The 16,638-nt window shown below is 33.4% G+C and overlaps 1 protein-coding gene across 3 annotated transcripts in view; it reads left to right on the top strand.

Moving 5' to 3' along the window:
- rho-5 (rhomboid-5) overlaps nt 1-16,638 on the top strand; it is a 46,496-nt gene that overhangs the window by 9,137 nt on the left and 20,721 nt on the right. For all 3 annotated transcript variants that reach the window (XM_089234169.1, XM_089234168.1, XM_089234170.1), the window contains exons 2-9: nt 9,223-9,295; nt 9,816-10,116; nt 10,352-10,472; nt 11,992-12,249; nt 12,627-12,755; nt 14,979-15,136; nt 15,732-15,816; nt 16,216-16,355. In XM_089234169.1, the coding sequence (XP_089090295.1) occupies nt 9,223-9,295; nt 9,816-10,116; nt 10,352-10,472; nt 11,992-12,249; nt 12,627-12,755; nt 14,979-15,136; nt 15,732-15,816; nt 16,216-16,355 (1,265 nt within the window). The remainder of the gene's footprint in view (nt 1-9,222; nt 9,296-9,815; nt 10,117-10,351; nt 10,473-11,991; nt 12,250-12,626; nt 12,756-14,978; nt 15,137-15,731; nt 15,817-16,215; nt 16,356-16,638) is intronic.

Below are 16,638 nucleotides of genomic sequence, written 5' to 3'. Positions count from 1 at the left end.
TGAAAATACAGCTTTAAAGTCATAATTATCATAATATAATTTATAAAGTTGGAGAAATAATTGTTATACTTAATTTGAGTAAAAAAATAAAAATTTAAATGGCTTTGTGTTGATAATTCGGGAAAAAACTATACATTTTTATGAAAAAAGTCCGGATGGAACTTTTTTACATGGAAATACGGATATGTCCTGGGATATGTGGTTCATGTGATCACCCTACATAATATGACTAAGAGTGCTTTCTGATATTTTTAACAAAAACACATTTTAATACCGTTTCAAACAAAATGATTTTTGCTGAATGTCTTTTGATACAACTGCAATTTTTTTATATTTTTTTTTAAAGCATGACCTTTAGAACTTAATATTGTCTACAAGCTGAAATTAGAACTATAGGCCTAATATTTTTAAAAATTACTTATCTTTAATTTACTTATCTTATTATCTATTACTTATCTCTAATAAATTAGAATTTCAAACTAACAATTAAAATGAGTAAATGTGTAACATAAATTTAAAAAAATCAAATTAATTTCATTTTAATTGATAATAATCCTGATTAAAAAATCTGGATTCTTATCAATCCATATATATATATATAAAATTGATTTTCTGTCTGTGTAAAACGTGTGCGCGTGTGTGTGTTCTCTATACAAATCTACAATTTTAGATCGATCGTCGCAAAATTTTGCATAAATACCAAATGGGACCCGACTTGAACGATAGGCTACTTTAAAATTTCGTCAGAGTAGGGCAAATGGCCCAAATGGGCAAAAAACTGTCGGGCAAAAATGGTTTTTGGGCCTCAACAATCACTTTCCGAACGCTTACTTTGGTTACCGTGGTTCCCAGCAATGCGTTTAAGACGTGTATATGCCTTTACAATGGTTTGTCATTTCTTCAATGCTGTCAGTATATGTATAATATTTATGCCTTTATAATGGTTGGCCACATTTTCAATACTCCCAGTAATGAGGTTTTTTGAATGACGTTGTAATCATCATCAGCATCGCTTTGATGGTCAGGAAAAGGGTGATTCTCATAGAAATCAGTCTTAAAATTGCCGATTTTAATGTAGAAATGCGGAAATTTGGTGGGGTTTTCTGTCGCATCAATAATTGTAAAAATTGTATTAAAACTTGATTTTTGAAATATTGAGTTCGCTGAGAGAAATACGAAGCCCAAGAGATTAAATATGAAGTAATTGCCGGACCTACTTTTGAGTTGGATATCCATGCAATAACATTGATTTCAACTTTTTATTTATATCTTCTCAATCATGAAAATTAATGTCTCCGTATTGGCTTTTAATATTCAACTGCATAAATTCATATAGTTTAGGTTGTTTTAAAATGAATTATGGGCCCGTAAAAAGTACATCGAAAAAATTCCACAGCTTTTATTAAGCATTTTTGGAAGCTGAAAGAGGCAGATCAATAACTTGAAGTTCAAAAGGGGGGGGGGGATCAAAATACCTAAGCACCCTTTAAAATATATATATATATATATATATATTTATTTATTTATTTATTTACGTTTCTTTAAATCTAGATTTGTTTCTTTCATGAGTCACGCAGGAAGTCTCCATATTGGTGAACTTAGACACGGTTTGCATATCCCTCAAAGAAAGAGGGAGATATCACGCGATCCAAAGAAGCCTGATTGAAGAAAACCTGGGCAACGCTGGGTATTATAGCTAGTTGCAATATGAATGTCCTTGAATTTTTAAATTTTGCCTGGAAAAGTGCTTGAATAGTCCTTGAATTTTTTTTTCATTTTCAAAGAGTACCATGTCGATAGTTTATAGCCAAAAATGAAAAAAAATTCCCCAGCTTTTTTGGGAAACACTGGTTCAAGCAAGGCCGTAGAGGGGGGGGGGGTTTGGGAGGTCTGGTGCCTCCCTGTGAAATGTAAGAAAATGACAGAAAAAGATGGCCAAATCTATCGTTCTATCACTTTGTTTAGCCCCCCCCCCCCTGAAATAAATCAGATTTTATGTTCAAAAGGTTAAGAAGAAAGTAACCATCACTTGAACCTAGTTTCAAATCAATTAGAATTGTGAATTACTTCACAAATTAGGTTTATTTAGGGAAAAAAAGAGGCCAGCGTTTTTATATTAAATATCCTTCTGTCTTCTTTTTTTGTGAGATATATAGCGTAATTAGAAAATTATTTTCAATTTACCTCATGAGAGAGAATTTAGAGACTTCTATTATTTCTGAAAAGCACATGTTTTCAACATGCTTAGTTTTTAATCGGTGTTGGAAAAACATGTAAAAGGGTCTTTCTCCTGGCGTTAAGTAACCAGAAGGAAGGTTTGATCATAAGTTAAGGGGGAGAAAAAATAAAATAAATCTAAATTTCTTGGTTGCAACATCAAGCTGCAGTAATGTTTCATCCAAAGACTGCTTTAAGAATGCCTCTTGTGCTGCAGCAAGATCAACATAAATTAGAAATTTGTTCTCTCCATAAAAATTGGCGCAAAAAAGGAGCGAGAAACACAAATGAAAAAAACAAATAAAAATGCAATTGACAAAAAAAAATTATTCAGAGTATTAGTGCTTGTCCAAGTTCAAAATTAGCTGCCGAAATAGATGGAATATGTTGTAAGTGTCAAGCGTATATATTAAGTTAAGTGCTGAAATGGGCAAAATACCTCTTTTGATTTGCCAATCTCTTAACATGGTTAAACTTAAATGAATTTTTTTCACCATAAATTTTGAACAAAATTCACTGCTGACTATATTTAATTTTTTAGCAGGTAAAGAAGTGTCCCTAAGATTTTTTTTTTTTTGGATTTTTTTTTGACATTTATTTTTGACTAGCTATATACCCTGCGCTGCCCAGGTTTTCTTCAATTACTGGGAGGATTGAAAAAGTGACAAACCATTATAAATGAATAAACTATTATACATATACTGACAGGATTAAAGAAGTGGCAAACCATTGTAAAGGCATACATTAGTAAATTCATTGTACATGTCTTAAACACATTGGTAGGTAACCAAAGTAAACATTCTAGTGATTGTTGAGACTGAGAAACCATTGTTGCCCTACGGTTTTTTGCCCATTTTGGGCATCTGTCCTGCTCTGAAAGTAGCCTATCGTTCAATCCAGGCCCTGTTTGGTATACAGTCAGCCCCCCCCCCCCCCGTATTCGCAGTTTCCATATTCGCGGTTTCCGTATTTGTGGGGTTTTTTCCTTTCTGGAAATTTTTTTTGCAACACTCAGAAATCGTCATTGATGTGTTTTGTTTACAAAACTTGAGTTGTGCATGTTAAGAATGGCTTGCTAATGGCATTACTGTCATCACTAGAACCGTGGCAACTCCCAAGAGAGAAACGGTCACCTCGGGTTGGATTAACCCCTTTGGCCATAATGTGCGCTAAAGGACACAACCAATTCTACAGAGCCAACTTAAAGAGACATTTCACGTTAGTGAAACAAGTGGGTAGAGAATGGTTCAATGATATAGATATAGAAGTCTCGAACAGCTAATTAATAGCAGTTCAGAGGTATTGATCGAAGAACAATTAATGCAGTTGACTGCTCCTGAAACTTAAGCGGTATCAGATGAAGAAGATCAATATAAAAAGTAGAAGACAAGTTCACCATGAGTAACATAGCGGAAGTGCTTCGCACGCTCAAATCAGCAATAGATTGTTTTCATGGCATAGATCCCTCTATGGTACACTCTTCACATGTAGAAAAATTGGTAGAGGAAGCCTTGTCATCATATCCCAACATACTTGATGATATGAAGAAGAAACTGCAAATAGAAATCACAATGTTCTTTGTGTCGCCAACAATTTCTGCACCCTCTTTTACATTCCCTTACACCTCTGCGTTACCCTGCTCTTCTCATGCTGTTCAATAAACGAGATATACAAGAAAAAAGTATGGTTTCGGTTATTCGCAGATTTCCTGTATTCGCGGTCACCCCTGGAACGTAACCCCCACGAATACGGGGGGCCGACTATATGCAAAATCCAGCGACGATCGATCTAAAATTGTAGATTTGTATGGAGAACATACACAAACAAAAAAAAATCAATTTTATATGTATAGATTATTATTATTTTTTCATTTTTTGTCCAATTTCATAAGAATGGCCTGTACAAAAAATTTAAGGCAGTAATACAGATTTTTTCAAGTCTTCTTCCATGGCAATCTAGTTCTTGGACTTTGTCAGTTCCTGCACTTGTCCATGCAGATATTATGTCCTACTGAGGTTTTTCTTGCATACGTGGATCCTGTCTATAACATTCCCATTTAGAGTGTTTTCCTGCTTAGCACCAGGGCTTGACAAATCAAAGAAAAAACTTAGGCACCAGCAAAGTTTTATGAGAGCCAAGCATTCTCCCTTCCCACGAAAGAACAGTCTAAATAATGTTTTCTTTCAACTTGGCGGGGACTTAGTGACCCCCCCTTCTTATATTAGCTGTTATGCTGACGTAATTTCTGAAAAATCTGGGCTGTGTGTTGCACTTCAATTTACTTATCATACATTGCTCATTTTAGCAGCATATGCTAATTTTTTAGTCGCTGTAGCAACCTGGCACTTGGGATTTGTTAAGCCCTGCTATAACGTATTGTCATTATAACAAGCATCGACTGTATTGCTATCTTTATGGTCACAATTCTTATTGATATCCTATTCATTGAGGTTCTCTGTTGTAAAGCATTTTCCTGCTTACAAAGTTTTTTCAAAAAACGTTATGCATGATGGGATCCACTATAATCATTATTAATTTGAGAACAGCACAGGATATGTAAAGTCGAGTCCCATTTTAGCAAATACCATTATAGCAAAAATCTCGTTTCAACAAACACTTTTTTCATCCCCAATTCTCCATATAAGTTCACTCAGGAACTATGCAAAAATCTGGAATTCCTTTATAACAAAATTTTGTTATAACGAAGTGATTTCTCCGGTCTCTTGGAGTTCGTTATAACAGGATTCGACAGTATATAAATGTTTAAAAATTTAGCTGCCTGGTAGTCCAGTGGTTAGGGAACTAGCTTCTGACTGCGCAGGTCTGGGTTCGAATCCCGGTTCAGGCATGGATGTCTACTAACACTAACAAATTCCCTGGACAGATCGTAAAGATCTCTTGGGAATACGTGCTGATCACATTATTTTTTTAATTGACTAAAAGTAATACATGCCGTATCAATATTTTATTTGCTAGCATTGAGTATGTGGGTAGGAAAAAACACAGCCAGACTAACTTTTTTGTCCGGGCATGTCAAACAATAGATTTGTGCAGTCATGAGCTGAGTATAATCCCTTTTGGCTTTTATTTTTGGACCCTTATTTATTGGACCATTCAGGGTCAGGGTTTAAGCTAGATAAAAAATTCCTTTCGCAAAAAAGCGAAAATGGGGAGAAAAGCTTTAGCAAAATGCTACAATGCTAATGTAATCATTGATGGTTGGATGTCTACTCGTTCTGTACCTCCTGTATGCATTTTTGTGAAAGTGGCTACCACTTCTTTCGCATTCTAAGATTTTCTTTCGCATTTTGCAAAAAATGCGGCCATAGCTTAAACCCTGTTCAGGGTACACCTGATTAAAATCACTTGAATTTTTTTTAATTATTGATTTAAATCAAAAAAAAATTAAATTTTGTTTTTTCTTTACATAAGGGCAAATATAGACTTGAACCTAATCCCTCAATACAGTGCAGAAAGAAAACTGCTCTATTTCTGGATTTTGCGTGTGTAAAAAATTACAGAAAAATATAGGGAATTGAACTAAACTAAATTGCACTAAATATTTTCAATGCATTACAATGTGGTTATTTGTTTAAAAACCATAGGAATAATTTTATGCATAAAGCCTTGAATTCTATGTTCTAATTGATGATTCAAAATAATAATAGATGTGATGTGCCAATAAATATCATTGGGCTTTCAACTTTACTTTTTGTATTAAAATTTTTAGTTTGCTCTTTTTTTTAACCAAAAATCATTAAATCTATGAAAGAATAAAAATGTGTAAACAATTAAGCAACATCATGCAAGTTGGAAGCACATCCATTAATTCTGCAAAAAACAATCTTGTCAAAATAGAGTTGTTCTATTTAGTTGATGCTGAATGGCCCTTTGGTTGTACATTGAGTGAATTGAGATATCTGCTCCATATGTGAGATATTGAGTTGCCACTAGTGTTGTTTGGTTTAAACCAAGTGGTTTTTTTCAAAAAATCAAATAAAAGTGGCCTAAATATAATATTTTTTATTTTTACCACATTTTATATTCTCGGGGTGCATTCTGATGGTATATCTTTAAATGGCATAAAATGGTATAAGTGGTTTTTTTGTTTTTTTTTTCAAAAGTCTCATAAAAGTGGCCTGAATATATATATTTTTTTCATATGAAATATCTTAGTTATTTAAAGTTATATACAGAAGCCAAAATTTCTCATTCTTACCACATTTTCTAACCTTTGGCTACATTCTGATGCTCTATCTTAAGCAAATTCATGAATAAGGATTGCATCACACATCTAAATGTAGTGATGTACTTATCTCACAGGGTTTCTTTTTCCCTTCACAAAGCAAATGAACTCTCTGCAGGATACCAAATTTCTTTGATATTTCACATTGTGTTAACACATAGCTTCAGTTTTTGAAAAGCAATGCATAATTTTTCATTCTTGGGCATTTACAAAGGTATCTTCTGCACAGCACCACTACCAATCTGCCACCAAGCCAGGCTGGAAGGGGTTTCTGCAAAGGGGTAAGTCTGGTGGCCGAGTTCTGGAATTCATTTAGCACCACTTCTAACATGCAAGTCTATAAAAAAAAGTGATTGTGGGCAATAAATGTTTTTTGGTAAAACAATTTTGACAATTAGACTCTTATTAGGAAAAATACCTAGATCTACTCCTTGTACTAAGATTCCTTGCTAGTAAAGTATAATTTAAAAGAGAAGAACATGAAGAGAGCAAAGGGGATCCTACAATAATTCTGATCAATCCCAAGAGATTGATAAGATGACTAGTTCCGCAATGCTGAAGCTAAGCTGAGCTACAAACTCTTCTTGAGATTTGGATTTTTTCCCATTTTGTCGATAATTTATTCTTTTCCTTTTTTAAATCGAAAACTTTCAACTTTCGCTTTGAAATTTATGAAAAACATCTCTATGCTCACAATCAAAATGTGTAGGTCTACTGAACTGATGCAACCGAGAGAAAGCAAAATGGTGGTTTTGACATGACCAGACATAGATGAAGAACTAACTTCAACTTTGTTGTATCTTTGTGACCAAGGGTGCAACAAAAGATTTGTGAGTACGAGTGATATGAATTGGATTTTCATCCCAACTCTTCTCTTGGGTTTTTGAAATCAGATATCTCATCAAATGTTACACTTAGAAATGGGGGATTATTATAATATTTTTATTGGCATCAGGAGAGACTTGCAAAAACGTTGTAATTGGGTTCTTGAGTACAGGGTGTCTATATGAAAAGTCAATTTTTTATTTCAATAACTGTACAACCCTTTGCAATATGAATGCTGTGTCAGGTTTACATGCTATTTAGATACTTTTTCTAACTGAAGGTATACTTCTAGGATCAATGGTTTGCCAATAATTTGTGGTGCCAGATATTAGCTATGCACCCTGTATAAGCAGTTAAAGAAATTTCGGAAGATTAAGAATCATCTTGAATTGAAGAATATCAATTCATTCCATAGTTTTTCCTTTGGCTTTTATGCTATGCTCTATTCAAATTGTATATTTTACAAAAAAACAATACATACTTTAACAAACAAAACATTGAAGAAAAAAAACTATGGACTAACACTCCTCGAGACACGTCTATCTCTATCTCGTCGCGCTCTCACACTGACACTGACGAAAAACAGGCGGCAATACTGTACACTGACAAAAAGCAGACGACAACATCACAACAATATTGTCTGCGGTAACACTACTCTCAACGGATGAGATAGATATTTTCTCTATTAGAACTTCTTTTTTCCCTGATAACTTCTCATGATGCTACAACATATATGTTGTCAAAATTAATTCTGTAAAGAGTAGAAATTTATTTTACAGTCATATTAAGTATTTATTTTTTCCTTTAACGTAATCGCTTTAAACATTACATACAATCAATGTGTATTTTCAATAGGAATTTTTATATTGAAAAGCAATATTTGAGGTTTGTGGTGGAGGGTTTTTGATGGTTTAAACTGTCAAGAACTGTCATACATTAAAAACCTGCCAACCCTGACATCAATATTAGGGCATTGAGGAACAAAATATAGGGGTTTCCATTATTCATAAATAATGACGGCTATAGTGTCCAAGTTATGCAATACATAACTTGCATACCTTTTTCTTATCACACCCACAGAAAAACAGCACTCTCTACATGAGAGACATGTGGATCCAGGGCTATATAGTAGTGGGTGTAGCTACAGCAATGGCTGATCAAATTTTATGTTCTTATTTCTTGATATATTTGACTGTACACTTAGATGCCTTAATAACGAAAAACCAGCAGCAATGAAGCTAACCTTTGTAAATATTGTGAATTTTCTTTTCAAGGTTTTCGACTTTAGGAACGTTTAACTAAATATTTTCTGAAGCACCAGAAAAACCTTTAAGAGGAAGAATTTTTTAAACGTTTATTCAACACATAAGACATATTTTGTTCCGATAAAGTATTATTACCTCAACAATGTTTTCCAAAAATACTGGGAAATAGATTGCGAATACAGAGGGCCAACTGTACTTAGATTTTCACAACTGTTTGCCGAATACCTTAGCAAAATTTAGCTGAACCCAATATTTGACTGAAGGTCCGAATACCAAATAGTAACCAAATATTTGCCCATCTCTAGTACCTATTTTATAGTATCTGCCAATGGTATACTTCTTTATAAATCACTCTATGTGTTCCCTCAAATCAGGGTTGGCAAGTTATTGTTGCAGTGGAAGAAACCATAGTAAAAACCTCCCTGGCAAAAATAGTTTTTGCCACATTTTTGCCAGCGGCAAAAATTCATAGAATTTGAAAATAGGATTTATCTGCTTTGAATTCTAGAAATAAATAATCATAATTTTTTTAAAACGAAGCTTGGTATGTCTTGAGTAAAAAGAATACTTTTACCTGGTTTTTTCCACGGTCTCGGCAAAGACCCAACCCTGCTTCAAATGAAAATTATTTCTTGGCTTAAAATTAATATTATAATTTTATACTTTCAGGTGGAAGCTGCATACGCTGCATTCAATGTAAATCTTATGCAAAGGAACCCTGTGGACCCACCTAATTCTTTATGTAAGTGACTAACGTTCTCTGATTTCTGAATATGAGTTTTCTTTCTTGTTTGCAAAGGTTGGTTTCTTTTTTCATATCTCAACTACTACTTCACCAAACACCAACTCTGGCCATATTGCAATTTACTGCCATTAATGAGATGGGTTGGAAATGAAGGCGCTGTCTATCGGTAGTCGCCTCAAGTTCGTTAGGGAAGATGTCTTATCTATATCTTTCCTTGGGTTCAAACCCGGGACCGTGACAGAAACCTTCACGGTGGTAGACAAGCATCTTACCATCACGCTACTCGGGCGTACTCATATTTCAATTGGGAAAAATAAGATGACTGAAATGTATAGCGCACAAATTTTCCTTTCATTGCATTTCAATTTATTTATCAAATCAGTTGTTAGTCGAACTCAGTTTTGTCTTTAAAAAAAAGTTTTTAAGTCATTGACACAACTGTTAATTTTTTTTTTCTGCCTGATAACTGTTTGTTCCTATTTGCTGCATAGTGAATTTTTTATTTTTTTTAATGCAGGTACTCCCATTGTAAGAATGCAAACGGAGTCCACTAGTCTCCGTAAGCCAAAAAACAGTGGGAACTCTTCAGAAAATACTGCAGCAACAGCAACATCATCATCATCATCGACAACAACAATACCATCATCATCTCAACCTCTTGGTGTCATTGAAAATCCACTTTTCGATCGCAGCAGTGAGAGAAATGTTCAGACTGCCCGCCATTCATTCCCTGCATCGAGAGAAATGTCGGAAAACACTGGCAGCCAGAGGCGGAGTATAATTCAGAGCGGTCTCCGACGATCAAAAACAGTCAAAGAGTTAGTATCTTTGTGTTTTTTATTCTGCCACTCTCCAGTTTTAATATTTTCTAATTCAAGTTAAGTATTTCATGACTGCGGTTGTTTACATTAGTTTAACATTATGATGTTTTTACATTAATAATTCTTTTTAATTGTTCGGATTGAATTATTATTGCAAAGTACCCTCTCTATGTATGTAACACCTTACAAATGCAAATTTATCCAATAAAAAAATCCTTTTCTTTCATGCTAGATATATTGCCAAAAACACTGCTTCATTTTTTGGTATTGATAACGAGACCGAACATAGTAGTTATCAAAGGTGGACTGAAAGAAGACGAAGATTATTAAGCAAAAGATGGGGAGAATTGAAGGTTTGTAGATTGATTTTTCCTATTGATTCAAAAGTTTCTGTTGTGTGTATTAATTCAATTGTGTATTTGATGTTCGGTAAACACTGAAGCTGGGAACCTTTTACAATTTTTAAATGGTTAAAGAAAAATTTTCAGTGCATTCATTGAGTGACTAATCAAATTTTGATCATATATTTTTCAAAACCATTGATTGATTGTATAAGAACACATTTTATTCATTTAATGCATCTATTTGCCAATTGTAAACAAATATAGGAATACATTAAGAAATTAAGGCTGCTCATTTGAAGAAATTTAATATGCTAAATTAAGGATTAACATACTTTGTCAAATCCTAGAATGTCTTCACTTTGATCTTGTCTTTTTTTTAAATTGGTTATTTTAGGTTAATCGCACAGATTTCAAAACCACTTTCGATTATGCCATTACTTGTTTTTATCCTCCTCTCTTCAAAAAATTTAATTTCTCATCCACACCAGTGATGAGAAGGATCACCATGATTCCCTTATCTCTCCAAAGAACATTGAGATCGAGGCTGGAGCTGCAATAGAATTTATAGAGATGGCAGATTTTAAATACACTATAGGTACTATACTGTATATAATACAGTTGGATCTGCGTATAACAAAGTCGGAAAAAACAGTGAAATTATTTGTTATACGCAAACTTCGTTATATCTGTACCGGTTTTGAAAATGAAGCATAATTTACATACACTATAATCATTTTTCAATAATGTAAGCATTCTTAAAATAAATAAAGGTTAAACTAAAATATTTAGAATAAAAGATTAAAATTAAATTGAAATCTTATGTAAAATCCAATGAAAATATTTGTCAATTGCTCTTTGTCGTTTTTTTTTTTTTTTTCAATTGATATGATTGTGTAAGGTAAATGTTTTGCACTAAAATAATTTTTTCCTAATAATCATGCAGAATTTAATATTTTAGCAAGGGCCAGGTTCCTTGATCATAAGTTAAATTATGAGACATTTTGACTGCACAAGCAACAATCCCAATTATACACTAACATGAAACAAGGATATTCGCACTGGGCCTATGTGACCACCATGAAGGCTGACATCGGCTCAGTCTGTTTGATACAATTTTTTATCACAAGAAAGAATTTAAACTTCCAGAAAAAGTGTATATACAATTATGGGTGGGCTTTACAGCTGCACATATAGTGGGGGGGGGGGACGAAGAAGGTACAAGAACATATAATAGAGATTGGAGACAAAAACAATTGTAGTGTTTTGTTCTACACAGCATATACTCGAGGAGCGAGACAAAATAGAAAGAGGCAACTTCACGAGGTGCACGACTTGAATGAACAAGTTTTTTTTTGCCTTGATCGACTGATTTTTGCTATCTGCTGATTCAGTACTTCAAATTAATAGGATTTTTTTAATGCTGTGGAAATATTAGAAAGGAATGAGTATTCTTTTCTTTTCAATATAAATACATAATATAAAAATTGAAATTCATTAATATATGTTTTTTTACCTCTTTTTCTCGCAGGAAGAAACAGATCAGCAGCCTTTGCAAGCTGCCATAAGCATTCCACCACCAGTGCAACCCAGTGCACGAGGCATTCCGAGCGTTCAGATGCAGTCGCCTTTGTTGCAACCACCAGTTGTGGCATCATCAGATGCTGTTGACAGTAGTACTCGACCAGTATCGACATCATCAGTTGAAAATGCTCCTTTGTTCCAAAGGCATAGGAGAAAAGACTCTGTATATAGAATTATGGTTGATAGTGTTGGCCTTATCACTACAGTGAGTCATTGGGTTTTATAAATTTATGATGCATGTTTGTTTGAATTTAATGTATGAATTTTTAGCACGAGTAGCGTTGGCAAATGCTTCTTTCTCTGAGTTTAAATTTTTCATCATATACATTGCTCTTTTATCTAGCCAACATCACTTAAAAGTGCTGATAGTTTTAATACATTCTTTTGTCACCCATATTCAGTGATAAAGTGTAAATTCTGTTATCTTTCACATTGTTCAGTGTCTTGCCATTTGACATTTTTACATGTGTGATCTGCCATTCTGGTCCATCCTGAGTGTTGTTCAAGCAAAGAACTTACACACTGTGTAAGTTGTAATTTTCTGCTATACTTGAATCGTTACTTTTTTTTCTTTAAATACAGACTGTTATCAGACGATGTTCTACTCGTAATTTTTGGCCGCTTCGATCTAGTGAGAGATCCGACAACTATGCATCCGAAAATGATAGTGTCTTTCATGATGAAGGTGACACTGGGCTTCCATCAATGCAAGTGAGTTATAAGCTTTTGTATTTCCACAAAATTAAACAAAAATATTTGACAGAATTGTAAAGGGTAGTTCAAAGTTTTAGAACTTTGAATCAAGTAAGTTCAATGGTATTATATTATGAGCTTTTGTGTGTGAAAAAGTATATTTTATACCTCATAATTTTTTGTGTTTGTATGTGTTAGCCTGTGGAATTTTACATATTTATATAGTATAGAGTAAAATCCCTCTTTTTCAGACACCAGTGAGACAAAAAAAAATTGTCTGTGAAAGAGCTGACGGTTAATTAGGGGTTTGAAATGCATACTTTTATTATGCAAGGAAAATCATTATTTGGCCATAAAAGAGGAGTAACAGCATCGGGGGGGGGGGGGTTACTGTACATTCAGTGAAAATTCAAATTTTCACCATTAAAATTAAATCTGCTGCTACAATGAGTTGTTTGGCTTTCTATTGCTTTTTTTTACGTGAATAATGTTGAAAAAAAAATTTTAGTTTATATTTTTTTTTCCTTTCAACTTTGCAAGATTTTTATTTATCAAAGAAAAATATTGAATTGTATTTGGTTTAAAAATTTATACAAATACAAATACAATGCCACAACAGGCAAAATGCCCAACGAGGTGGCTGAGAAAAAGATGCCCATAACAAATATGGATGTCATATACAGTCAAACCTCGTTAGTGCGTCACCCGGTTACCGGGTCACTTTCTGGAAGTCCCAATTGTCCTCAGGCAGGAATTGGCACAGCTATGGCCAACTCAGTTTAACAAGTCACTCCGCTTACTAAGTCATATTTTTGCTCTCCCAAGAGTGACTCATTAACAAGGTTTGACTGTATTTCAAAAATACAGCAACCCAATTAAAAACACAATCACAAAAATTATAAACAATATATACACATGATAATATACTATACAATGCCTATAATGTATTTATGGTTGTCTAATTAAAAATTTAATTTATAGATTTCCTGAAAATAAAAATAAAGACTTCTAACAATTTCTTCATTTTTGCTATTTTAGTTTTTTTACAAACATTAAATATGAATAGTTTTGCAATATTTTGTGGTTTGTTTCCAACTTCAAAGAAATGAATAATTGTTACAATTACAAATATGCCCTTAAAGAAACACATTTGCTTCATTTGTGGACAAATTCAATTTTTTTTTTTTTTTTTTTTTTTTTTACAATTTCTTTTTCTTTTTTTTTTCAAGTATGATTGAATATAATTTTAGGCAGCTGAATTTAGTTAAACAAATTGAAAAATATTTTTACATCTATGTAAAAAAATTGTGATAGGCAACAGCATAGGTATATTAGCATCCGAGTGGCACAGTGGTAAGATGCTCGTCTTCCACTATGAAGGTTACTGTCGAGGTCCATGGTTCAAATTTGGCCTAAGAACATCATAAACGAGTTCTTTACCTGCCGAACCTGGAGCAACCACCAATAGGTGGTACCTTCATTTTCCACCAGTTGGAAATTGTCGTATGGCGATATAGATGACTGGAGTTTGGTGTTCGGTGAAGATTACTTCTTATTGCATAGGTATATTGAAATTTTGTAACCAAAGATGTACAAATAATGGTACAACACATATGAATCCCATGAAAATTCATACATATATATTGATTAATGTTGGCCTATACAGAACAAACTGTGTGTGACCCAGTCTCTATCACAAAAAAGCAATTTCAGCCATTGACCATTGATTCCAAAAACCTTTATGGGGTGTGGACCATGTCATGGGAGATTATCAGGAACATAAATCTCAGTCTTGCTTATTCCAATGATGGGAGTACATCAAGACCTCCAGCAGCAGCTAGCATTCTCCCTTCTCTCTTTTTTATGTCACTGCATATGATTGGGTGAATACTACAACTCGGTAACTCGAAAATTAGTGATTTTTTTAGGTAATTGCAAAAAATGAAACATTTTCAATATGCCGCAGTTGAGCATATATAAGTCTGAGCTATAACATAAGTCTGAACAGATTTATTTTTATTTCAATAGTAGATGATGATATGTACGCACTCTTGTTCAATGTTTAAACACATTTTTATGCAAAATGTCTAGAATTGAGTTACCTTGCTATAGTATCCAGCGGACAAAAATTTGTTGTTTTTCAGAAACAGTATGTGCAGTTTGTGTATGTGAATTTAATTCCCGGTCCATGTACTTTGCCCATTTTGAAATTTATATTATCCATTTTTTCGCATATCTCAGTTACCAGATGCCAACCAAATAGTGGATGATGTATTTTTTGACTCGTCATTTTCCACCACATCATCGGAGAACGTAACAAAGAACGAAAAGCTCTTAGCTGCAGCTCGATTGTATCTGCCAACATCTCAAGGTGCTGCAGATGCTGCTGATTCATCTAGGTAAATCTTAAATAAAATAATAATTGTAGTACTAAAATTTATGAAACTATTGTAATACTGTTAAAAATAAATATTTATACAAAAGACATCACATTTGTGTTAAAAATTCTATTGTTAACTCCTCAAAGTCTTTCTTTTTTCTGAAAGCAATAACTCTATATGGTCTTCATTTAGAACCAGGTTTTCATTCAATGAAGCTGCTTTCTTTCATACAAAATAATAATAAAGGTTGAAGGTGAATAAAAAACTTTCAATGTGTATCATAACAAAGATATGAGCCTTCTAGTAATAAATTTTGATGCATAAAAATTTTATCATGTTTCTGTATTTTCCCCTTTCTCATGTTTTCAGCAATATTTTTAAATGACTGAACAGAGTATTTATGAAACAGAAGTATCTGTTCATGAGCATAAGTCTAGACAATTTTTTACATAAATTTAGCAATCTACGGAGCACAGCAGCACAAAATTTTAAAGTACACCCTGTATAACACTCTGGCATGAACATTCAGAGGTTAAACTTAAATGTTAAGTTAAAATTTTTGAAATGAATATCTTTATTTTTTTTATATGAATTTCATCATTTTTTCCATTAGACCTGGAAGTACTGCTTGGCACCGTCCACCCTCCCAAGGGGAACTTCCTAGCTCTGATGTCGGCTTGAAGAGGATATGGGACAAGGTGAGTTTTTATTGGTGGTTGTTATTATAATATTTGTCATATGGTGCATGAATAATAATTTTAGATTATTCATCTGCATATATCTAAACACCTGCTAATCAAACAATTATTTTTTCAGATAAAAACAAGAATTTAATTATTTTCTTGTAAGAACATTTTTGAGTAATTTACAATAATTTATTTTATCAATTTTTTTTAATACTTTTCCATGTTTTGTACAGCCTTTCTTAATTTAGCTTAAAAACCATATTAATATGTAATATTTTCACTTCATATCATCCAATTTCAAGATTTCTTTCACATTTAGATAATATTCTCCATTAGTTGAAATACCCACACACATGCATTGCTGCTTGGGGTGGGGCTTTTTGTTTCATATTTTTTTATGTTTCATTTCAGTATCCAGATCACGGATTTAGTAACTTTAATCGGAGACAGTATGGTGTGGGAGTCCTTGGCAGGCTTTTTCAGAGGAAGATGAAACAAGATCGTATCACTTCCGACGTGAAGCAGCAGCTTGATGACCTTGATGATCATAGGTAAGCTCTGAGTCACATTCAAAAATTGTTCACCACACTGAACTCCTGTGATGACCCAGAAACTCTAAAAGTTGTTGCACAATCCCAGTCACAAATGTTTCATCTTTAAAAAAATTTAATTTCAAATAAATTCAACTTATCTGAGATAAATAATGTCATTAGAATTGTAAATTTGATGGAGGTGGGGCGGGGTCTGGAATTGTAGTCAAAGAGTCGGGCTCTTTGTTTCAGGTCCATCATGGTATGCGATTATATTGTACAAATGAACTTGATCTTTAGTTCC

This window comes from Pholcus phalangioides, unplaced genomic scaffold (genome assembly GCF_987345545.1).
Source record: "Pholcus phalangioides strain wild (caught in Gottingen) unplaced genomic scaffold, Ppha-v1.0 ptg000008l_1, whole genome shotgun sequence".
NCBI lineage: Eukaryota > Metazoa > Arthropoda > Arachnida > Araneae > Pholcidae > Pholcus > Pholcus phalangioides.
Note: the sequence above shows the minus strand (reverse complement) of the source record. Positions and strands in the feature narration are given on the sequence as shown.